At 40.9% G+C, this 24,801-nt stretch overlaps 1 protein-coding gene across 2 annotated transcripts; it reads left to right on the top strand.

The window, feature by feature from the left end:
- On the top strand, positions 1–23,615 carry WIPI2 (WD repeat domain, phosphoinositide interacting 2). Of its 2 annotated transcripts, none has more exons than XM_074158318.1 (12): positions 1–253; positions 8,978–9,060; positions 13,493–13,662; positions 14,767–14,863; positions 15,441–15,538; positions 15,989–16,081; positions 16,872–16,942; positions 17,843–17,950; positions 18,694–18,858; positions 19,852–19,959; positions 21,124–21,254; positions 22,033–23,615. In XM_074158318.1, exons 1-12 carry the CDS (start codon positions 180–182, stop codon positions 22,143–22,145), a joined length of 1,311 nt encoding a protein of 436 aa, XP_074014419.1. In that variant the 5' UTR covers positions 1–179; the 3' UTR covers positions 22,146–23,615. The 2 variants fall into 2 exon arrangements, with proteins under 2 accessions (XP_074014419.1, XP_074014420.1); XM_074158319.1 differs by having other exon boundaries at positions 23–253; positions 21,124–21,221; positions 22,033–23,274.
- The last annotated feature ends 1,186 nt before the right edge of the window (positions 23,616–24,801 follow it).

Consider the following 24,801-nt stretch of genomic DNA (forward strand, 5'->3'; position numbering starts at 1 on the left):
GGCGCAGGCGCGGGGCCGCTCCGCCGCCCGCAGCGTAAACAAGGGGCCGGCGGGGATGAGGAGGCCGCGGGTGCGCGGCGGGGGCCGGGGCCGCCGGGGCTGAGGTGCGCTGCCTGCTGGAGGCGTTCCCCAACCCCTCCCTACCCCCGCCGGACGGGGGTGGCGAGGGCCGTCCCGCCATGAACTTGGCCAGTCAGAGCGGCGACGCCGGCAGCGGCCATCTGCTCTTCGCCAACTTCAACCAGGACAACACGTAAGGGGGGGATGAGCCCGGCCTGAGGGGGGATGAGCCCGGCCTGAGGGGGGATGAGCCCGGCCTGGAGTGGGGGGAGCCCGGCCCGAGAGGGCCGCGGCTGGGGGACACTGAGGAGGCCTGGCCGCTGGAGGAGGCCTGGTGGGATCTCCCCCCCCCCTCCGCCCTGGTGCCAGCCCTTCCCGTGGGTGCCGGCCTTTGCCCTCGCTGCCACAGAGTGGGGACGGGGTCCCCATGAGGGGGATCACTCCCCCTTCTCTCCCCTCCGGCTTCTGCGTGGAGCTGCGGGGTGTGAGGCCGCCCTCGGAGGGACAGGCAGAAGAGGGTGGATGGGCCGCTTGAGCTGTGGTTGCAGCACGTTGCCTTCTCCCTCCCCCGGGTTGTTGCCCTGGGGAGCGTTTCCTTCTTGTACTTAGGATCATTGCTCGCTGTTGCTTTGGGAAGGGGAGGGAGGGCTGGTTCTGCTTCTTGATGATGTCCAGCCTTCATCATCGTCCAGCCTCCGTGACATCTCAGTCTCAGGGAGACTGAGATATCACGGAGACCTGGGTGTTCCAGAAGATGCAAAGACTTCATCTGAAATCTCATTGTAGCTGTCTTTTTGTACGGCTTTTTTATTTTCACCTGCTGTCTGCGTTGAAGCAGTATGCCTTAGCCTTAAAGGTGTTTTTATAAGCCCATGCTTCTTTTGGCTTTGATTTTTTGAAAGAGAGGCCTTTCTCATGTAGTTGTTGAAATTGCACTTATTCGTGTTTCAGTTCTAGAAAGGGTCAGATTGTTCATGCTGCACATCTTGCAATTTATTTAACTGCTGCAACATATTTAGATTAATGCGTATTAGCTTTTATATGGGATATTAAAAAGCAATATTTTTCAATTTAAGACATCCCTAATAGTTGGAATTGGAGCACTTTAAAGTTCCTTTGAAGAAGGATTTTTAGGCAGAAGGACTGTCTTAAATACCTAAGAGATGAAACCGGGGGGCAATAACCGAAAGAACTTGTACTTCAGAAAGGAGGAGTTTTGTTTTAGGATGTGAGTAAGAGGAAGTGATCTCAGGTTGGCATCACAGAGCATAATCCACACGTGTGGTGGTGGTTTTTTCTTTTAACAACTTACTTGTTCGTTTCACAAGCAGCAATATCTTGTCCTTAGGAGAGATCTTTGACTGTCTTCAGCGTGTACTGCAGCATATGGGAACTGTCTGCAACTACTTTTCACTTTTTTTCATTGAGTGCCATATAGAGCTTGCTCTACCACTGTGCGTATAAAACATACCCATGTGTTGCTCAGATACCATCCATTTTTTACTTATTACTAGATAAAACAAGTCATAATAGGGAGGAAATAAAAGGAAATCTGTCACCTCTTTCTTTTGCAGTTCACGAAGGTTGTTATATTAGGTTTTTTAGGTTAAACTGCTGTCCAACTTGGTGATCTAAAAGCTTTACTATTTCTCCTTCCTTAAAGCAGCTGCCTATTTTCAGTTGCTTCTTACCTTTATGGAGAGCTGTACATATTTAAAAGGTCACCGAGTTGTGACCGAAAAAAAAAAAATCTCTTCTGAACAAGAGATCTGCAGGCTTGACTTGAGAACAAACCCAAGACAGAAGTAAAAAGAAAGCAAAAGTAACATAGGCTTATCTAGGTGGTCTTTGTCTTGTACACCTTGAAATTACTCTTCCTTGAAGAAAGACGTGTGATTCCTTTTTAACTTTGAGGTTGGGGGGGGGGGGAGACAAGTGGCTAATGATTTCTTTCTTGCTAATCTTCAACTGTGTATGCTACTTTGCTACTTTTCCCATTTCATTTTTGTAAATATCCAGAAGCATTCTTCAGTTTCTGTGCTATGGCTGCGTTCTAATGCCCATTGTGCAAGTAGATTTAAAGAGATAAATATAGATATTTGTATAGACTTTAGATTAGTTGACAAGAGAATTTTGGTGATGATTTGATTTATCTTTTTATGTGATCCCCAGACTTGGCCCATATATCTTTGTAAGTCAAAGTCTTGGGATACAAAGTATTTTGTGTCATCTTGGCGTGCTTTTGCATTTTCAGATATCTGTTTTTAGAAACAACATAAATAGAAAAAGGCTCCTGTTGATTTTTTTTTTTTTTTTCCAAAAAATTGTGAGAATAACATAAAAGGCCACTTACCTTGAGAAAAATGAGGTGGTTGGATGGTGTGGAGTAAGTATCTCTTCTTTCTAATAGTGTCTCCAAAGAAATCTCTCCAAGAAAAATAGTAAGTATAAAACAATAAATCTTGCAGACATCTTTGCAAGCAGCTTCTTACAAACACTTGACTGATGTGTTGACTGTGTCACATTCTAGTTCTTAAAGTGAGTAGAATTTAGTGGCTGTGTAGGTTCTTTATGCTAAAGTTTATTTGGTTGATTTTTTTTTTTTTTTCCACCTGTGATCTTTCTTAGTTTCTTGTTTGAATAGAGAAACAAAAAGTCAGCTCTCTGGGTTCATTGGGGAGTTGGACTAGATGATCTATACGGTCCCTTCCAACTCTAAAAAAATTCAGTGAAATTCAGTGAAATTAGTATACTATTCTGGATATCTAGATCATCACCACTTACTGGGTGAGAAGAGCTGAAAAGGACTTATTTGGAATGAATTATGCTTTCCCATGCAGGGCCTCAGAAAGCTTGCTTATTTTCAATTATATTACAAGAAACTGAAGTCCTTTTCCAGAAGGGCAAGGTAAACAAATGCATATTCTTTCAGCCAGTATATGAAAGGCAAGCTTTGTTTACGTCTTCCCAGTAAAGCAGAGCTCGCATCATGTTTTAAGGTGTGCTTCGGTAATTAGAAAAAACGCTGACAGACAAAACTGGAAAATAAATGACATGGGTGCATTGTTGTTATTGCATTTAAAGCTTTTTACCTTCAACTTAACAAGGTGTCAGTTCAGCTCATGCTCAAATGTGTCTTACTTGCCTGGACAGCAGAGCCAATTGCCTTATATTAGGAAAAGATGGAACTTATTGCCTATAAAAATAAGTATGGAGCTAACTTTTCCTAGGCTTTATGAAGGCTTGGTAATGACTTACTGTCTCTTGTAGGAGGGAGATGAGCTTCGTGGTGGCTTTTAGTCTTGGGAAATTGGATTGCTGGTAGTTAGAAGAATGTTGTCAACATAGAAGTTGCTGTTGCTTTTTCCAGTTGTTGCAATCCTTGGTGACTGAAGCAGATATCCTTTATCTGGCTTTTAGTTGTTTGTTTTTTATACCCAGTCTTAACTTTTTTTAATTTTCATTCATGAATGCTGTATGTAGTGACAGTCTCTTGGAATAGTATCTACTTTATGGCAAGTGTTGTCTTGCCTTTTTATACCATATTGCCCTAAGCTTTATTTACATGAGTTTTGAATTATTGCCTGGGACTGGAGCTCTGCCTGAAAACACTCCACCTATAATGCAGCAGAAGTGGTTGGTTTGTGGTTTTTCTTTGATACAATGTTTTTACTTAATGAAAACATTACAGAAGGTCATTTTCAGAAGATGTTGGTCTGCTTGTTTTGGACCTAGCCCTTTTACCCAGTGAATCAATCATTGCGCAACTGGGCATGACTGGCGTTCTCTGATTGGGAGGCAGAAGCTCCAGCCTGAAGATTAAAAGTGATCAGAATTCAGGTATCCAAGCAAAACCGTGCAGGAGAAACTTGTAGATGATCTCAGTGTTAGGTACGGTTTAGTAGTTAGAAATCTTTAAGGATATATGCTTTGATAAGAAGTACAACTTAAACCTGAGTGCTGTTTCTGTTATTTCGGGGATTGCTACTAAAACTGAGCGTGGATACATTTATGAAAAACTAAATTCACCTCACAAACTCATACAAGCTTTAAAACCCGTAAGGGAAATGCGTTAATATCGTGGAAGTATGTAACTCTTTCCCCAAAGCATAACTTCCAGATCTCAAAGTTTACATGTATCCATAAAATAGGTAAGACTTTCTGTCTTAAAATTGTTAAACAAATATTCCCAGAGAAATGCCTTTCGAAGAACTTAATTTTTTAAGTCGTATGGTCTTCAGATTCAATTTACACCAAAAAAACCCAAACCCCAAACCACTCAAAGAACCTACTGGTGAAATGCTGCGAGTTGACAGATTGTAGAGAAGTCTTAGCTGCCTTTTTTAAAAAAAAGTAATCAAGTGATAGCACTGGGAAACAAAATAGTCGCTGTAGTTTTGAAAACAGACTCCTGATGAAAGGGCAAAGCGAAGCCTTGCATCTGGATTTCTGATGAAAACGCTGGTGCGTGCCTTATTTGCGAGGGCTTCTTTAGTCTCAGCTTTCATCTGTGCACGGAGTTAGCACGTCACAGGAATCCATCTGTATATCTGTTCTTTCTGATTTGATTCTACCCTTTTTGGCCCAGATCAGTTCGCTTCTATGTTCTGAGCGAATGCTTATAGTTCCGAAGCTGTATAGCATGCTCCGTGTTGCGGAAGTTGTATTATAATTCCCTTACCACGTGTTATTGGGATCTCTGTAGCAAACAGCTTGTGGTGAGAGGAAAAAGGGTTAGGTGCTGAGCGCTCGCTCCTCTTCCTCTGTTTCTCCTAGGTCCAGGTGTTGTTCACCCGTGGTCCTTGAGGACAGGAGAGCTCTTTATTCCAAGGAGGCTTTAAAACTAAAGCAAAAAAAGGAAGGGAAGAGCGATATCCTAGCTCTCGTGCTCGGGGGAGATAGCCGAGAGGAGCAATCGTGTGTCTGGTTCGTTGCTGTTGTCGCACTGGCGATAGCAGCTGAGGTGGCCTTGCCAGAGGAACTGTTCCTCTGCGTGTGACAATCTGGGCAGGAATTTGGCCTGAGAGTACTGATGTTTACTTGGATTATGAACTTTCTGTTGTCCCAGCCTATTGCTACATGTTAATTGGCAAGCAAGTGTGGGCTCCTTCTGGTGAAGGAGATTTAAGTTTGTATTAGTTTTCTTTTAGTATAAGAACAAGGGGAAAATGTCCTGTGGGTTGTCAGAGTGTTGCTGATAAATCTGTTGAATGTATGAGTTTCTATATTTAGCTTATGTCCAAAATAATGACATTCTTGACCTTTCTTTTAAGACGTGTCTGCAAGATGTTATGACTTTGGTGTCAGCAGACGTTTGGGAGGGGGAAATAAAGCAAACTGAACTTCCTCCGTAATTCTTTTCTTATGTTGTTTCATTGATTTTTCTTTCGTTGCTATTATTTTCCCCCTCTTCATCATAAGCCTTTGTTCACAAAACGTTTTGTCTTTGGAAATTTACATTGGTTTTGAAATGAGGTGGAGCATTAATATAATGAGACTGGATCATAATGACAGTAGTTTAATTAACTAGTTATTTAAAGTAGTAATGACTTCTGGAGTTGTGTTTACACTGCAGCTGCAATTTATTTTAATCTGAGAGCTGGCCCTAGTAGGATCTTTCTGATTAAGAGTTAAGGTCCCCTATGATACAGAAAGGGAAAAACTGGTTTTCTTCTTTCTGTATGCATATTAAAGAAGCAAAAGAAAACCTGTACGATTCTAACCCATCTGAAAAAACTTGTTTCTAAAGAGCCAGAGAGATTGAAGCAGCTGATTTCCCACTCTAGGTGAGTGCACTTACAGTGAATGTCAGCATCTTGAAATGAGTGTGTGAAATATCTCATAACACTGCTCCCTTGATGAGGTTAGTTTTAATTATTTATGACAGCCGCTCTTGAAAGTGCTCTCAAGACTTATGTAGTCTTGGATCAGACTACAGTATTATCTTTGGTAAAAAAAGGGGGTAAACGCAGTTTCATAAATCACAGCTATATTGGTAATTTTGTACTGTGTAGACAACCTTGATGGTGAAATAGCTCAAAGTCTACAATCTAAGGTGTGTAATAGAGGCTACACATAATAAAGCTAAAAAACCACCTGTGTGTAGCATAATGTTAGAAGAAAAAAGCAAATTTCTTGGGTATTGATTTTTATTTTCAATTTCAGTCTCTCACCAGCCTCTGAAAATTGGTGATAATAAAGCATAACACCCACACTGTAAAAGGAGGTTCTGATTAACTACAGTAGCTTCTTGTTGGCCACTGTCTTATTTGAGCAAGGGCTGAATGGCTTATTGATCATATTTCTTCCCCATATGGCTGCACATTTTTTCGGAGGTGAGGTAATTTTGGCTAGATACTTGTTTTGTGGGATTTGATCATTTAGATAGCTATCAGGTGTCTTAAGGGCTTAAGTGTAATATCGGTGCGGGGGAAGATGGGGGATTTAAATCATTATGATTATGCTGGTGTAACGCAGCCTGGTGAGTTCTCTTATTACATATAAAAAGCCCTTTTCCAATAGTTTCATAAGAAGTAATTTGAGAGTACGTTTAAAAAAAAAAAAAAAAAAGCAAAACCAACACAACCAAACCCTCCAAAACCAAGAATTCTGTTTTAGAAGAAAAATGGGTTGTTTTGCAGTTATGTTTATATACTGAAATGGATTTAATTATCCTGACTCGAGCTGTTCTGTGTAAACAAATGATTTGTGACTTCATCACCTTGATCTTGAAAGAAATAACAGAAAGCAGTTGCCATGGCTGGAAAGGTCCGTTCTGGGCTTCTTCATTTTGGCTTGTACTCAGTCTAATGATTTTTATCATGTAAGCCACTTTTGCCATTGTCTAAAGCTTATTTAAATGAGGTATAGGTAGTGGGTAGGACAAGAAAAATGGTCTTGCTTACTGGTTTCGGCGATACTGTCAGTAAAACAGTGATACAGCAATATTCTGTGTTTAAAGCTGAAGTACAATGCGGGAATCAGTTTTTGCCAAGTAATACACTGAGAAATAGCCGCTGTGTGGAATTCTCCGTGAGGAAATCATCCTGTGTCTTTTGTAGAGAGTTTATATTGGAGGAGTCTTGTGACTCCATTTATTTTTAGCTCGGTTGAGTGCTTGTTTACCTTTGTGAAGTGACAGCTTTAATGTCATTCTTTGTTAAACTTTTTCTTTTGAGGGAAGCAGTAGATGATCTAAGAAAAGCTAGCTTAGTCTTTTTTTTTTTTTTTTTCCAAATTAGTTTCATATTTTTTCACAGAATTTGGATTTTCATTGATTTGAACGAAAGTAGTTGAGGAAAAAAACACTGAAGCGTCTTTGGCGACCGATCAGATCTAGTCTGCTGAAAGTAGCGATTTTGTCTGAAGTAAAATTAAATTCAGTATTTCTAAGGTGATTTAGAAGCAGTGACAAAATTTTGTTTTATAGTCGCTTCTCTGTCGCTAAGCCTAATATGACTTTTTTAATATCTTGGTTATTGAATCTGGGGAGGCTTTACTTCTCTTGCCTGGATGGTGCATATTTTAATTTGAAGGTTTAAACCTCAAATATAATTTCTTAACTGGATTGTGCCAGTTGTATTTTTTTTTTCTTTTTTTAGAAGAGAAGGTCATACAGTCATACAGAAGTTGATTTTTGTAGCTTGGGATCTTAATTTCAGAGGGTAAGCCATTTGAGGAACAATTTTTAATCTTCTGGGTACCTTGAGGTTTAGAAAGGGCTCGCTTTGGGGCCATGAGAGGAAAACACAGAAAGAGCAAGAAATCTAGGAATCCGTATTGTATTCTAAATGCAGAAATAGTCATTAGTGCATCTGAATTGTAGAGAATCGTCTCGCTGAGTTCAGAAGGGTGTTTTGGCAGGGTGAGTGGCAGGGCTGGGTTTGAGCCTTGTATTGAATGACTCGCCGCAGTTTGGCATATCAAAATACATTTTATTGGAATTTAATTAGTTTTTCTCCATGTGTCCTGGCAGTAAGAAATACGTGAACTATAAGCATACTAAAACACTTCTGTGTAAATGTATTTACTGTTAATTTTCTCTTTCTGTGGCATAAAATCATCCTCTGTGTGGGGAGGGGAAAATAAGAATGTGCCATTGTCTGCTGCCTTGATGTGTAAAGACATGCAAGACAAGCCTAAAGGTTTTTCTAGCTTAAAATTTAAGACCTGTCTTTGACTCTGGTTGGAAAAGCAATTAAATGGTCTGTGAGCTAAGTGTGAAAATGGAGTAATGGAGGAAAGCAGGGTTTGTAGTCAGTTTTTTCGTGTTCTACTATTGTTAAAAATCTGTTTAACATCAGTGACTAGCATTTGTAAGAGGGTGCCTCCGATCAAAGATTTGGCATGAGTATTTGTAAGACTGAGACCTAACAATGTTCTTCGGAGGTGCTTGAATATGATGAGAATGTTAAGAGTTGGCAGTCATTAATTCCTTTTTGTTTCTTTTTTTTTTTAATATGATAGCTCTTTCAGAGTGCCTGGGGAAGGTTATAATATAAAGAGCAAAAAATCCCCAGACAATCCCAGTTTAAAAGGTCTTGGAGGTCACCCCTCATTATGAGGCAATGATGTAATTGGTTTGCATTACATTATTCAAGTCATCATCTTTCCTTCACACTAAAGCTTTTAGTTTGTGTGGAGAAATCACCAGTACGAATTGGGCAGTTGATTTACATTAAGCTGTGAACTCTCATTTCGTAAAACTCTCATTTCAGGATTCCACACCTGGGGTAATTCTGAAGCTGTTTGGCCTTTTCAGGGTGGAGAGAGCTTAACTGGCTTTTTCGGTCAAGTTTTTTATCGCTTTTCTTACTGAGCTAACCCAACTGGACTTTCAGAATAGGATAAGAATCTGTCCAAGGATAATTCACAGCTGATTTAATTTATGTTCCCGACTGGCTTGTTTCTTTTTCAGATCCCTTGCAGTTGGCAGTAAATCAGGCTACAAATTCTTCTCTCTTTCTTCGGTGGACAAATTAGAGCAGATCTATGAATGCAGTAAGTATCTTCTTTTTCTTCTTTTTTCTTTTTTTTTTTTTTACCCCCTCAGTTGGCTTAATTTGGGGAAGAATAAGACTTTTCATTTTTTCACAGGTTGTTTGAAGTTGACATAGGAGGAACCTTAAGTGTATGATGCAATATCACACAGATACAGAACAATTGATTGCTGGCAGGGTAAAACTATATATCAGTGTTCTGTATTTAAATTTAGCTGGTATGTTATGAAATTTGGTAATAGCTATGAGGAGAACTCTTTGCTTTTCTAATTTTATGTCCAATAGCCAAGTTATGTAGCAGCTGGGCATAAAAAAAAAAAATGTACTGGTGTGAGGGTGTGTCTTTTGGGTCTTTGTACTGGCTAGTGGGGCAGAGAACAACTAATACACTTTACCAAATAAGAAAACAAAGCCTTGATTATTTTTTTTTTTTTAATTCTAGTATTTGATGTTAGAAAAATGCTTTTTTAACATGATAGCTGCAGGTTTAATCATCCAAAAGGGTGAATAATCTGAATCCCCATAACTTCTCACTACTGACCACAGTGAGCTATGATGTGAGGAGAAGCGGAGGGAGGCTTGGGGGAGAAGTGTTATCCCCTGTTTTGCCAGCAGTTCATAAATTTCCCTTTTTTGAGGTGCTAGAAAGTAAACTATGGATGCTACGCGTGAGTGTCCTTGCTTTCTTCTAAACCCATGTGGACAGAAGGCACCAGTAGCCGTGTTGTCGGCATTTATAGCAGGATCCCAGAGTACCGTGCTACTCACAGAGTTGTCTTCGGACTCCATTCCTGAAGTGACCTGACCCTGTGGCATCCTAAGCTTGAAAATAGTGTGTGTGATTCAGGTCACCTATTACCTGTGGTGACAGCCTTTTTCTGTATACACAGTCAATGGAAAGAAGTAATTGTGAGGTTCAAAGTAGGCACCTGTGGGTCAGGTTAAATTGTGTTGCAGCTACAACTGCCTGTTTGAGTCATGGTCTGGTTGTACTGGTTCATCGGTGGCTTGAATTCCATTTCATGCCGTTGAGTTTAGGTGCCTGACCTTTGTAGTATGTGAGGCAGTTCCAGTAGCTGGCCTGATACCACTCCAGGAGACATGATGAAGATGACTCCTGTTACATGAGACACTGAATAAATGTGCTAAGAGAGACTGAACTGGACTTCGCAGGACAGCTTCTTCCAGGTAGCCCTTGAAAGAAAAAGTACAAATTGGATTGGCCTTGCTCGAAATCTTGCAATAAAGTGATAGAAAGAAATTCTTTATTGTGAGGGTGGTAAGGCATTGGCCCAGGTTGCCCAGAGGAGCTGTGGCTGCCCCATCCCTGAAGGTGTTCAAGGCCAGGTTGGATGGGGCTTTGAACAACCTGGTCTAGTGGGAGGTGTCCCTGCCCAGGGCGGGGGGGTTGGAACTCGATGGTCTTTAAGGTCCCTTCCAACCCAAACCATTCTATGATTCGGCAGCTGGGATTGAAATTTAGACCTGCAGATTCCAGTCTTGTCTTCAGACTGTTCTGGGATGCCTGTATTGGCTTAACCTCTTTGATATTGTAAGTTTTCTTCCATGACTGTTAAGTCTGTAAATACAGAGCACAGAGTGTGAGGTAATATTTAGTAGAAAACTTGATGGTTGAACCTGTCTAAACAGTCTTGACCTTTGCTCATAGAGCATGCAATGCGGCAGATCTAAATATTTGAGATCTTCATATTTTTTTTTGTATGCAGTTAAATAATTTTCAGTCTTGGGCTCGCAAACTGTGCCTGTTTAAAACTGGATACAGGAGTGGAGGGTTTCCAATGTATTGGGTACCTCCTTTCCGCAAGGAAAAGTATCTTGAGGCTTCCTGGACAAGTGCCTCCTGCCTCCCAATTTAGTTTAATTGGGTCTAAGGGCTTTGTGTTCTTTTGAGTGAGCGCTTTTAAGGACCCCTCCCTCTCTTCTGTAGGATTGATCTGCCAGTTCATGTGTAGGTGTCTAAAGTAAACTACAGGATATGCCCCAGCTGTCTTGTGTTTGGGAGAACTGAAAAGAACGGGAGGTTTCTTTGCTCCCATCACTGACTTCTGCTGTGACTCTGTACAAATCGCCCAACTCCCTGCTCGGTTGATCCCCCCCCATAAAAATAAGTATTAGATTGGAGGGTGCTTTAAGTCTTATTGAGTGCTTATAACATGCATCATGTTCTTGGATTAAAAATGGAATAAAAGCACAGCTGATCATAATCTAGCTGGTTCTAACCAGCTCTTGTCTGTGATGCTACATGCTTGTGTTATGAAACTGTAATCTCGTTATGTATTTGCTTGTTCTCCTCTCGCTGCTGATACTTAAATCATTTTGCAGTCCTTTTTGTTGTTACAGTATTTTGAATTCGAGTTTCTGGGATTGCTCACTTATGTAGTGTAAAGGAGAAAATACAAATAAGAAAAAAAACAACTGTGATTAACAGCATTGCTATAGGACTTAACTAAAGTACTTCTAAACATGATTAATTCAGGTCAGCTGGATGTACGATGTGGAGTATAGGCTGGTACTTTACGTGAAGGGCTGCTGGTTAGGAAGTACACATGACTTGGCAGCTGTGAAGAGATTTTATCACTTCCTGTTAGGGGAAAACAAGGGAACAGAGGTGCATCCTGTATTTTTCAAGTGAATTTAATTAAAAGCCCATCACAAAGCCTTTCTCTAAAGGTAACTATCTGTGTTATAGTAAGCCTTTTTACGGTGAGACTGAAGGATTGTCTATACCTTTTAAGCGTTTTCCTTGTTGAAAGTTTGGGGGTTTTTTGATCTTTGCTTAGTTCCTGGCATTGCCCTTCCTCCTGTGCCTTCCCTGCCGCCGCACCTCCATCAGTGCAGTGTAGGACAGCACTTTTTCCATCTGAATCTCTGCTGCTGTTCCTACTCTGAAATACCATTTCTCCGGACTGCCCGGGAGAGTAACGATTCCCGGAATCCGTGTCTTAACACAGTTGTCCCTAAACAGGGAAAGAAGCTGTGCTTGCCCAGGAGCGGGGAGCAGTGGGACTGGTTTTTCAGTCTCTGCTGGTCTTCTGACTCTTCTGAAGGATGCCGTTATTATGAAGGACTTCAGGCTTAGATGGAAAGCTGATAAAAGATTCTCAAATATTTTACAGTGCAGGTTATGTTCCTAGTGTGGTTCAAGGAACACGGGCCTCTGCATTTGAAAGTCTATGCATAAATTTATTGAAGCGGCTTTTTGTATTTCTTTTTCATGTGTTGCGTGAGGCATCAGGAAAATGGAGAACAATTCCTTGAAAACAAAGTCATTGCTAAAATGCATTATCCCTCTTGCAGAAGTGAGGAAATTGAATTTTCAAAGCCTCTGTGAGCTGTTTTGTCTTCTCTGGAAAAGTACCATATTAAATACGAGATTTAGATAAAAGTCGATTATGTTGCATAGAATACTGAAATGCTTAGTATAAACCTGCTCCTTTGCCATAAGGAGGCTATTTCTCTCAAAAGAATGTAGACCATTAAATATTTTGTTCTTTTTCTTGAAATAACTGCCCAGAAAAAGCACTTTCAAAGCAGACGTGTCACACAGTGATGACATTGTCATATGCTGAGAATGTCGGGCAGAACTTTTTTCAGGGAATTTGTGTCATTGTTGGTGAGAACAGTGCCAGTTATTTAATGTGTCTCTTGGCCAAAACAGAAGCCTTCAGAAATAAGCTTTTTTTGCTTGGTAGTTTTACAGTTTGGAATGTGGTAAGCATTGAGCTAATCCAGATACTGACTTCTGAAAAGTTCGGTTGTTTCAGTGGATCAAGGCCAAAGGCTTGAGTTGCTTGTTCTGTAACAGAAGGGCAGATGTAGCCGGTAGCAGTGGGAGAGCTGCAGAGAGTAGTAAAACCCTCTCCATCTGGGGGAAGAACATGTGCCGGGGTGGTGGGACTTGGACTCCTACCATCTTGGTCCAATATTGTTCTATAATCAAGTGTTTCTTTTGGTCATCAAAAACCTTTCTGTGCATGGTATAGCTTTAAAAACAAAACACACACACCAAAAAAAAAAAAAAAAAAAACCCAACGCAAACCCCCTTTGTTTTCCTAGATATCTGCAGGTACAAGAGAAGATTGTCAAACTCCAGAATCTTACAGTTTGCTATTTTTTCTATCTTGAGGATTTTTTTTATGTTTGATCTTGGGCGGGGGGGGAGTAGACACTGTTCTAAAGTGTAAACTTGCATGACAACTTGGGGGGAAGAGGGAAATCTTTGTAAATCAATATTCATTGTGTAGATTCTCGGCTTTAAAAACCTGTCCTGCTTCCCACTTTGACTCTGAGCTGTTGTGGCAGAATTATTGTGGTGTTAAAATGTTTTCTTAGTATTTCCTGTTGATGTGCATTGTTCTTCTTCCCTGAAATCTCCCTCTGTATTTTCTCCCCTCGTTATTGTGACTCTTCAGCTGACACAGAAGATGTGTGCATTGTGGAGAGGCTCTTCTCCAGTAGTCTGGTGGCCATAGTTAGCCTTAAAGCTCCACGCAAGCTGAAAGTTTGTCACTTTAAGAAGGGGACAGAGATTTGCAACTACAGTTACTCCAACACCATCTTGGCTGTCAAACTCAATAGACAGGTGAGTAGTAATTTTGACTTGGTGAAAACATGGGAAGGGGTTGTGGATCTCATTCTGGTGCTTCCTCTGACTGATTGATGTCTCTTCTTTTGGTGACCTCCTGAGGTTCCTTCCAGTGTGAATCACCCTGTGATCCTAAACATGAAAATGTGTGAAACTGACAATTTCTGTTCAGGCCTAAACTTAAAAGTTATTATCTATTCACTTTTTATGGTATTTTTAAAAACAGTTTGCTGAATTCTAAAAAGAGAATTTTTTTTTTTAAAAAATCACTGAACTAGTGGAAGTTTTGAGTTAAGTATCTGGAACCTTAGTTTTCTGTTTCCAAAATCATTAGTAGGCTCTTCTGCAAATACAGACTTCTCTATCTTCAACTATTTCATTCAAAGTAGAGAGAATGGCAGCTGAAGGAGAAAATCTTCTTAGTGTCCATGCCTGCCCCCAAAATCAGGTGTGGGAGGATGGGATTCCTGCTTAAAATCATAAGGGAAGCAGTGGCGAGTTTGATTTCTGCCATAGCGAGGTAGCATTAAATGAGTAACATCTTGTTAGTCATCCAGATGTTGTCTACAAAAGTGTAAATGAGATGTTGAAGAACTTAAAATTTAAAAAATAAATAAAAAGCCTCTCACAAACTATTATGATTAAGTCATAGGCTCTATAAATGGTTAAAAAAAGTCTTGTATGTTTTTCTGTTTAGCCAAAGCAGAAAATTATTTCCACATGTGAATTGGCCTCTTGAGGCGAGGAAATACAGAAGGGTAGGTACAGAATAAGAATTAAATAGCTTTAAATGAAGGTTTCTGGCTTGCTGACTTAAACTAGTAATGTAAATCATTTTTATTTAAATCAATTTGCACTAGCGTGATTGAGAGAAGTCAGTTCAAGTGACCGAGTGTAGTATTGCGCGGTTGAAGCCTTGTCAAGAGGTGTATCTTGTGTATCTTCTGTCAGACTCTTATTCCTTCCCATCAGGTGGGTACTACCTTTTCTCTATTGGAAGGTACCTACTGCATTTCGGATACAATTGTTTTTTTCTAGGATTGATAAATTAATATAAACTCCAGTTTGATATCAGCCTTTCGTCTTCTCTCCCATGTCTAGAGACTGATAGTATGTCTGGAAGAGTCTCTTTATATACACAACATACGAGACATGAAGGTATTACATACAATCAGGGAGACACCTCCCAATCCCGCAGGTGAGTGTGTTGTTAGAAGCTCGCATGACTCTGAAAACTGCATTCTGTGTCAATGTATGACCTTTCCTACAGGGAACTGTAGCGTTGTTAACTCCACTTTCAAATAAAAGTAACAATTAAATACAAGAGTGTTGTCTTAAAGCCTTGCTGTTCGATCCAGGTGAGGTTTTTGAGAGCAAATAGCAGACTCTGCCTTAAACTGTGTCTTCAGTGTTTTAGTCTCCTAGAGTGGGTGTCTTAATGTTAGAAGTAGAAGGGATACAAACCGGATTTTGCCAGCACTTGATATAGTTAAAGACTTCATCAGGATAATGCTTTAGGAGTCATGGCAGACACGGGAAATTCTACTGTTTTATCAGTTATTGTAGCTCTATTAGTATTCTTCCTTCACCTTGTATTAAACTTATGTTGAATAGTCAAATATGTTGCAGGTTGACTGAGATTACTCATCCTTGTTCTGTTTCTGTTGATACCTCGTGAGGATAACTTGAGTTACCTTTATAATAATCAGATGTAGTTTTGCTGCGTAAGTCTTGGAATTTGCCTCTTTCTAATTCTGTCTCTGCATCCCTTGTAGGGCTGTGTGCTTTATCAATAAACAATGATAACTGCTACCTGGCCTACCCAGGAAGCGCGACTATTGGAGAAGTACAAGTCTTTGACACCATCAATCTGGTAAGGATTTTGTGAATGCTGTTTCTGTTTCTAAAGATGCGGGTTTTGGAAATGACTTAAGCTTGTTCAGAGAGGAATCACTAGACGCTTGGGTTCTTCCGCATCAGTTCACAGTATCTCTTATAGCCAGATTTCACAGAACGTCGGCAAAGAACATACAGACACTAATATTAGATTTGATGTGTAGAGTTGGGCAAATGGGTGGAGCAAAGTAAAATAATTTCTATTTGAATTCTTTTAAGTATCCTTCTACAGCTTGTGCTCTCTATGCACATGCTTCACTGATCATTTTATGTACTTAGCAATTACTGAAACCAATATTGAAGCTGTTTTCCATAAAATAAGACCCATATTTGTCTTGAATGCTTTTAAACGTGCAGCCTTAAGCTGCAAACGTAGTTTTTAACCTGTACTGTACTAAGGTTCTGTTTTATTGATTCACTCCCGCAGAGAGCTGCTAATATGATCCCAGCTCATGATAGTCCCTTGGCTGCTTTGGCGTTTGATGCGAGTGGTACTAAACTTGCCACTGCATCAGAAAAGGTAAGGTGCCTTTTTATTGACTTGCCATCAGTGATAAAAAATGAAATTTGTTTTAAGCATTTTGAGTAAGCCTGCACAATTCCATGACAAGTGCCAAAAAAGGCGGCTTACAGTTAGAATGGCAAATCTAAGTTAAGAGCTGTTAATGATATTTGATACAACTTTCATGCTGAGAAATGTTGGATAATAAGGTTATTTAAATAAATACATTTTAATCTGGTTCTAATCAGGGCAATCCTCTAAGTGTTTCTGCCTTTAGTGGAGGATATGTATTAGAAATTAGTTGTCTTGTTTTGATGCTCTCTTACTAATGAAAACAAGACAGTTAAAGTCAGAAGAGAGAAGTGTCTTGGACAATTTGTCATCATGTGCCAAAGACTGGCATCTAAACTGTATAAATTAGAAGGTCTGCAGCCTCTGCTCTTTGAGTAATAAGCTTAGAACATAAAGGTGTAACTGGTTGCATCCGATAAAGGCACAAAGACACCCAGGTGACTGTACTTGTGGTACTTGTCTGGTGTGGTCATTTTTATGATGAGATACGATAAGAAGGGCTGTTTTTGATGCGCAGCTTGTTCTCTGCATTAGTAGCTCCCACCCCCTGTTGTTTCTCTACTCTTCAAACACATCCTACCAACAAGCTCCATAAATATTTCATGCTTGTATGTGGTGTGCATCAACGTTATTAAGTTAACAGCAAAATGGTTTACTGCTTGTAGTTGTACTCTGCTCACTAGAGGTAATATACAGTGAACAAACTTGAAATTAAATTATTTTTTTCTCTCTACAGGGGACAGTAATAAGAGTGTTTTCCATTCCAGAGGGACAGAAACTCTTTGAATTCCGAAGGGGAGTGAAGAGGTAAAGTTCAACTGGGCTAATTATCTGAAGCTCATTCCTCAGGGCAGATCTCCCATATGTTCTGCAATTGAGCTGGCATCCTGATTTTTGCCTGTTTTCATCTTCATTCTTCCCCGCCTGTATGCTTATAACAGTTCCAGCTTGAATGTCTTCCAGTTTCGCTCCTTTGGACTTGACTATTCTACAAATCAATCCTGTCAGAATTGTACTCCCTCTTGCCTTTCAAAAATTTATTGGTGAGGGAACTTGTTTGAAGTGGGTCACCTTTTGTAAGATGTATTGTATTCTTATGGCAATCGGAGGCAGTACACGTAATATTCCTGCTCTGTTCTAAATCCTGCTAGTGCTGTGATCGTTGATAGCCACTGTGAAATGGTACTATGATTTGTTGTAGTAGTAGCTCTGTGCTTTATACAGAGGTAAGACTGAGTTCAAACTGTTACTAATGGACCCCCATATCTGGTGTACGTCAGAATTGAACATCACTAATGGGAATCTTGCTCTTGAAGTGCTTTAAGAAGGTGTCAGAGAATTCAGAATGCTTACTATGGAAACATTCTTTTTTCTTATTTGTAAAGCGGTGGTGACTGAGAAATCTTCTCAATTAGCTTGGCTTAATTGTGAGTCACCTGCAGTCACTGACAGGAGAAGAAGAGCAGATGAGTCTGCTGTGCAGCCACAGTTCCTCCCAGCTCTCACAGCACAGCTTGCGTGAATGTTGTGGAGCTCCTTAGTGGTAAATGTGCAGAAAGACTCCTGCCTACCAAAACAGAGTAGTAATATTCTCATTTAAGTCAGTTCCCATGAGTTAATTAACACTAGCTTTCTTTTTACACCAATAGTACAGTACTAGAATGTCAAAAATAATGCTTCATTGTTTTTCCTTTCTTCCCCCCCAAGGTGTGTGAGCATCTGTTCGTTGGCCTTCAGCATGGATGGCATGTTTCTGTCTGCGTCCAGTAACACAGAGACAGTGCATATCTTCAAACTTGAGACTGTGAAAGAAAAGTAGGTTTCAGAGGTGCCTTAGATTTTTCAAGGAAAAGGCTTTAAAATCGATTATACTCGACAGGATGAGTTCTCCAAAGTGTGGACAGACTTCTTAAAGTAAAGGGCATAAGAAGTTATTTATGAATCGGCAACTGCAGCTGAGCTGCGTACTGTTCTCCTGGTGAATAGAAAAGGTATTTCTGCTGAAGAGAAGTTGGCCATCCTTGGCAGAGGAATGCAGAGCCCTTAACACTTTCAGTTATATATGTTTCACCTCTTCTGATGTCCATATTGGAAGAGCTGTCTTGGCAGTGCCTTCTGGCTGCCTCTAGGGCTTTAAAAGGTGCCAGGTTATAAAATGTTCCTATTTATGATTTGAGAGGACAGTCTTGCATTTCTCTGTAAGTTGTTGGAAACAATTATTTGCTTAGTGATAAACAAGTAGATAAAATCTTGAAGTGTAGCACTTTTCAGTAGATCTTGCTCTTGTATAATGAACCTTATGAAATTTAGTTTTATAAGCAGAAGTATCAGTTTACAATCAAACATGCTTAAGTAAGAGGCTGAGGGTATTGTAGGACACATTGTACCCTGTAGCATAAATGGAGTGTATCAGAGTTCTCAGGGTGTTAGTTATTTCTGAAGAGAAACAAATAGCTGCTTAATATCTTTAAAAATAAAAAGATGTTTCAAAGTGTTTACGCACCTTTCTCTCGTGTGAAGGCAAAGTCAGTCACTTTTTTCTTTCTTCTGACTTGCAGACCTCAGGAAGAGCCTACAACCTGGACGGGTTACTTTGGAAAAGTGCTGATGGCCTCGACAAGCTATTTGCCCTCTCAAGTAACAGAGATGTTCAACCAGGGTAGAGCCTTTGCTACAGTCCGCCTGCCCTTCTGTGGGCACAAAAACATCTGTGCGCTTGCCACGTGAGTAGAGAAACTGAGCCTGTGTTTGCCCACCCCGCTGGGTTGCCACGTTGGGCTACGGAGAGGCTGACACTGTAGAATGTACCCTCATCCCCAGCAGAGTGGGGAGTACACAGAGCAGCGGATCGCCTGTGATCATCTCAAAGCCTCTTCCTTTTTTAAGACTAACGTGTTAGAGCCAACAACTCACGGTCCTGTGAGGGGAGAAGGGAAAGGCATAGTATTTGGGTGAGAATAGACCATTTCTAAGTGTTGTTTAAAGATGCCTTTTAATTTGGAAAGGAGAATGTTGAGAACAGACCCATGGGCTTGTGGCATTTGCTTCCATTAGCGCTGGGGGGGCGGGTGATACTGTATGTTGTTAGTGAGTTGCAAAATCCAGATTAACCATTAAAGAAGTCTTTGAAAGCAAGTTCATTTTATTTTTGTCTCTAAAAGAGGATAGCATTCATTAAAGTTAATTTTGAAGACTAAGCCTAATTCTTATTCTGTCTTCACCAAACGCAGGTCTCAGTTGGCACATCTACCAAAGCAATAAGCTGAGCGGTAGTAAACTTATTTTTGGGGGGGGGGGGGTTTATAGTTTTTTACGCTAAATTGACTTCCTGTCTGTACTCTCAGTCCTGATCTCAAAGCGCCCTTTAAGCAATAATTAAGCCTTGTAACATTTCTGAAATAAGTAAACACTTCTCACTAGAATATTTGTCTCTGGAGTTGTACAAAGCTTGACAGCAGGATGGCGACTTCTTAATCTGTTTTACTGGGTCATGTATAAGTTGTTTGATTCCTGTGGCATCCCATTAGCCTCAAAATGTGATTATGCCTTATTTTTTTTATGCACAGTTCTTTCCTAGGTTCTCTAACTGTTAACAATGTTCCCTGTCTAGAAGTGAGAGTGTGGAAAATAGCGGCTTAAAATCATGGGAAGGGAGAAGGGTGTGTTTTCTGAAGTTCTTAGTATAATATCTGTTGCTCTCCCCTAAACTTTTCTAGGATCCAGAAGATCCCTCGTTTATTGGTGGGAGCTGCCGATGGGTATCTCTACATGTACAACCTGGACCCCCAAGAAGGAGGAGAATGCACACTAATGAAGCAGCACAAGTAAGTGCGCATTAGCTGAGGACTGATGTATTTTATCTCTTCGCAAAATCCAGTTTGTTTTTAAGCTTAGTTCTGTTCTGCAAAAGTCTAACTCGGAACAGCTCATTTCTTTAAACTAATCTTTTTCCAGACCTCTGATGTGAGTGAGTAACTTCAGAATCCCCCTGCGCTTGCCTTCCCAGTATCTGCTGCACTAAGCGCCGCTTTACCAGCAGAAACTCAACACTGTCCGATTGCAGTGAAGGATCAATCGCTGTTAGCTCTATGATCCTGTTTCCTCTTACTTGGCAGTTTGAGTTGAGTTACTTAAACAAGAACTTGAAACGTCTGACACCATCCTCTTCATCAATAAATGAAGCGGTTACAGACATGAGAGAGAGAGATGTTACTCTGACTTCACAGGCCTATGAAATTATCAGTATTCTCTCTAGCAGTGTCCTTATTAAACTTGGTTGCATATAGGCCAACTAATGTTCTGCAGCAGTGCTGTAGAAATATTAAGGAAAATATGACAAGGCTTTGTTATTTTTTTAATAAGGTTTGTCAGGAGAAGCTAGGGTGATATAGTCGGGTTTCTTACATGATTAGTCATAGAATTATAGCCGGTAACTCAATGATAATTCAGGTTTACAGCTTTGGTCAATCTCTAATACTAGTAAAAAAAAAAAAATCATACATTTATCTGAATGTTTTAAGATATTGCCTCTGGTTTCACTTGTAGATCAAGTGAAGCCTCATAGAGGGAAGCATTTATCAAGTTAATCTCTGGAATGTTCTAATATCTTCACTAGAGAGTTTTCTAGCGTACGAAGCAACCACTTCTGTTGTGGATAGAGCTTCAAGAGACACTGTAATATTGCTGATTGGAATGTTTGGAGTTTTTAATGGTGTACTCTTGTTTTGAGTCTTTTACCTATAATCACCTACTAGGATTTAGATCCTGATGCCATATCGGAGGCAAGCATGTCACTGATGTGTCTTCAGTGTTAAACATGAAGTGTTGTCAGATGTCTTCTTGACAGCCCTCTGGAATGGAGAGACCTGTTGCATGTTTACATGTATTATTCTTGCCCGTCTGATGAGATATTCTTGTGTAGCTGTCACCTGAAGCTGTTTCATGCCCAGGTGGATCACCTCTCCCGCTAACCTCTCTCTGCTTGGTAGGCTGGATGGCAGTATGGAGCCAGCCAACGAAATCCTAGAGTCTGCATCCCATGACCGGCCATTGGTAGCGCAGACGTACAGTGCTGCTGTCACTAAAGGTACATATGTGCCTTCCTCACCCACAAGGCATGGTAAGGAGGAGGCTGGAAACGGGGCAGAGAGCGCCTCTGCGTGTTGCTTTGTTCTAGGTGGCGACGTGAGCTTGTCTGCTTCAACACCCAGCTTTTCTTAACTGTGGGTGGCTTCCTGTAGATGGGTCACTCATCTTTGCTGCTTTCTGGGTAGAACTTCATCTCAAACTGTGGTTGATTACTCTAGTGATAGTTGCAGTGTCTACCAAATGGTTCTTCAGATGCCCTAATGCAATTATTTCATACAGGAGTTCTGCACCCAGACCTTGTGCAAAGCATGTGAGTTATAAACACACCCTTTTCTTTTCTTTTTAGCAAGGTTGAGTGCTCCTGTTGTTCCGTTATAGGAACAGTGACCTTTTAGCCTGATTTTGCTGCTCTGTTAAATAAAGAGGAGGAGAATTTGGTTAACGCTGCAGCTCTTCAAGCGGAGCTTTTACTGTCTTTATATGGCACTTGGGTCAGTGCTTCAACTTCAGAGGAAAGACTGTATAGCATCGTTACTGCAGCTGTAATCCATGAGATTATGGAAAACACCAGCCTGCCCAAAGCACCAATATGTATTGCACACACAGAATAGTTGAATTTTGATCATAAACTGCTCTTGGCTTGGGGAATCATAGTCACAATGAAGGCAAACACAGGGTGCCAATGAGACTGTGGCAAGTAATGTCTGGTACTTCAGCTCTAATCATTCACTTTGATTCCATCCTCAGTTTGTGCTGCTGATCCCCCGGCTAATTGTTCCTTTCTCGGCTAATTGTTCCTTTCTCCGCAGCCTATACGGATGACCTGGGTGCCGTGGGTGGAGCTTGCCTGGAAGATGAAACCAACTCCCTTAGATTGGATGAAGACAGTGAGCATCCCCCCATGATCCTTCGGACAGACTAAACTTTGACCTGTGAACTCACTCCTGAAGCAGAGAACACTGGCTTGATGTTTCTTGAGGAATCTCGTGTTATGCTGCTATGAACTTTGACATGAGTTGGGAGAGAGGATGACAGACTCTTACCGTTTTAAGTCGTAGCTGTAGTTCTAATTCTATACAATTGGAAAAATATATGGTTTTCAATTCAGTGGCTTTTAATCTTGCTTATCTATTTTAGCTGTGTTTATTTTTTTTTTTTGTTGCCAAAACCTGCTGTTTGTGCAGCCCTCGGAGCCTACTAGCTTTGCATGCGTTCATGTGCCAAGCAAGCATAGGAGGGGGAGAGAGAGAGAGAAGCCACTTTATAACAAACTCGAGTTTGTATTTTTTTTATATATGTATATAATATTTAGCTTATATAAGAAAGGAGTAGAAGTGGTTCTGGAAGCTGAGGCTAGTTCTGCACTGACAAAGGTCCAAATGGTTTCCTGTGCATGGGCTTGCAGGCATACCTAGTGACTGACATGCAACCTTTCAAATGCAATGGCCTGTTTTTTTGGGTTCTCCTTCCCCTTTCCTGGACCATTTTGTTAATTAAAATTCCTTCTGAATGTTGTGTATTTGTGGGACTGTTCTGTTTGTCAAGATGGAAAACTGGAAGTGTTTCCCTATGTAAGGATATAGAATATAGAAAGTGCCTTTAGAGGGAAGGAAAGAAATTGCTGCAGGAAGAAAGCTGGGATGAAGGAGGAATTGCAGGGACTCTTGTTTGTACACCTTCAGTACTTGGGCGTCTATAGCCCGTAGTGGCCGATAAGCTTGTGGGTTTTTGTAGAGAAGGCTTTGAATGCACTTTCTCTCCTGTAGATTGTCTTATTTCCTTGGCAGAGTAGCAATAACCTTTTTTTATATACTTTAAATTATCCGAAGCAAGAATCCTGTCAGGCTGGATGGAAGTCGCTGGAGAGTATGGCAGCCCTGCTTGTTAAACAGCCTTAAGGTTTCCAGCTGGAAGGCAGAGCTCTCCATTCTTGCTTCTGTTCAGTCTGGAGCTGGCTCTACTGCTCTAATAGTGAAAGTTCATGATCTTCTTTTTTTCAAGATACTGATGTAAATATAAATAATTTTGGAAGATTAATTTTTTCTGGGTTCTCTTCTGGTGGATATCAGTGCTTTTTTTTTAACTTTTATTTTTTTATTTCCTCTTGCATCAGAGTACCTCTTGTGATACACTTCAAGGACTGGTTGTCTCTTTGGCAGTTTTGGAATAAATCCTTAACTGCCCTGACCCTGGCTGGGGCTTTCCAAGGCTGGGCAGTGCTGCAGACTATTTTTAGGGTCGTGATGTGCCTTCTCTTAAGTCTTGGATAACGGTTAGTGAGCAAGTGATTAGCAAAGTACTTGGTGAGTGTTACTTTCCTTTGCCAAATAAGCCTGCTTTGCCTTTTGTGTAGCAATGTGGGTTGCTTCTTTTCCCTCTACTGACTGCTTGCAAAGAAATAAAAATAAAAACAGACAAGAAAATGTGGATCTTGAGAGGAGGACAGAAGCTGAGTGCTCCAGCTACGTGTGAACTCCCCACCACAACTAGACAGTGATGTGCTTTTAGGATTTGGTGTTGTGAACGAGCCTTCTCTCGAGCAATAGCAGGCAGTGGTCTGTGTCCCCAAAGCCCTGTGTTGGGCAGGTGGCCTTCCCCTTCCTCTAAACATGCAGAAGGTGGTGGTGGCCCCTGCCAAGAGAGCTGCCTGTATCGGTGAGGCTGCTGTTAGTCTGTGGATGTGGAAAATGTTCTTAGATGAGCACACGTGAGAGAGAAGGGATCAGGCTTGTTCAGTCACTGAAAAGCCTTGACTGTCCTGAGTAGTTGGCTGGAGTGGCTTGTGGTGTCCTCTCCAGAACCCACCACATCCAAAGCAACCCCCTCAGATATCGCTTAGTCACTTGACTTTAAGCTCTGGCAAACAAATAAATTCTGTGGCCTGGGATTATGTTTTTACTGCAAGTGCTGTCAGCTTTGCTGTGGAGCTCATAGCTGTGGAGTAAAATACAAATTTTGAAGTATATATAATCTGAGTGAGCTTTGCTGGCAAACTGAATCGCCCGGGAGCTGTCAGATGTCTGCTCGTTCCAGACTAAAGCTGGTAATGTTCCTGATAACATACTTGGAGTCTTGGCGTGGACTCCACCAGTAGAGTTAGCAGTAAACACACATAAGCAGCACAGGTCTGCTAAGCACACAGGTTTTACAACTCTTGAGTGAAATAAAGGCCATGTTACAGAGCAAGAGATACCCCCTTAATGTAGTTCCTAACTTACTGCTAAAAATTCAAAACTTTCATTGTACTAGTTATCCCCCCTTCTTAACTTTTCCACCTTATCTTCCACAGGTGAGTTGGAGATCTCATATTCACTGTATTTGTGTCTTTCACGTGCTGTCGTGTGCTCCGGCTCCTCAGCCACATGCTGGCTGTCAAATCGCTGTGCCCTGCCTGGGTCGCTCTTAGGTAGAAGCTGGAAGCCAATTAAAGTATCTATCTTGTTGCTGTTGTAACTGGGAAAATCTTTTTAGAGAGCAAAAGGATTAATATTCTGGGGTTGGTGACCAGCGTGGAGCTGGTAGGGTGGAGCAGGTGGTTTCTGGTCCCCGCTGACAGTGTATTTAAGAGTGGTGACAGT

Source organism: Numenius arquata, chromosome 14 (genome assembly GCF_964106895.1).
Source record: "Numenius arquata chromosome 14, bNumArq3.hap1.1, whole genome shotgun sequence".
NCBI lineage: Eukaryota > Metazoa > Chordata > Aves > Charadriiformes > Scolopacidae > Numenius > Numenius arquata.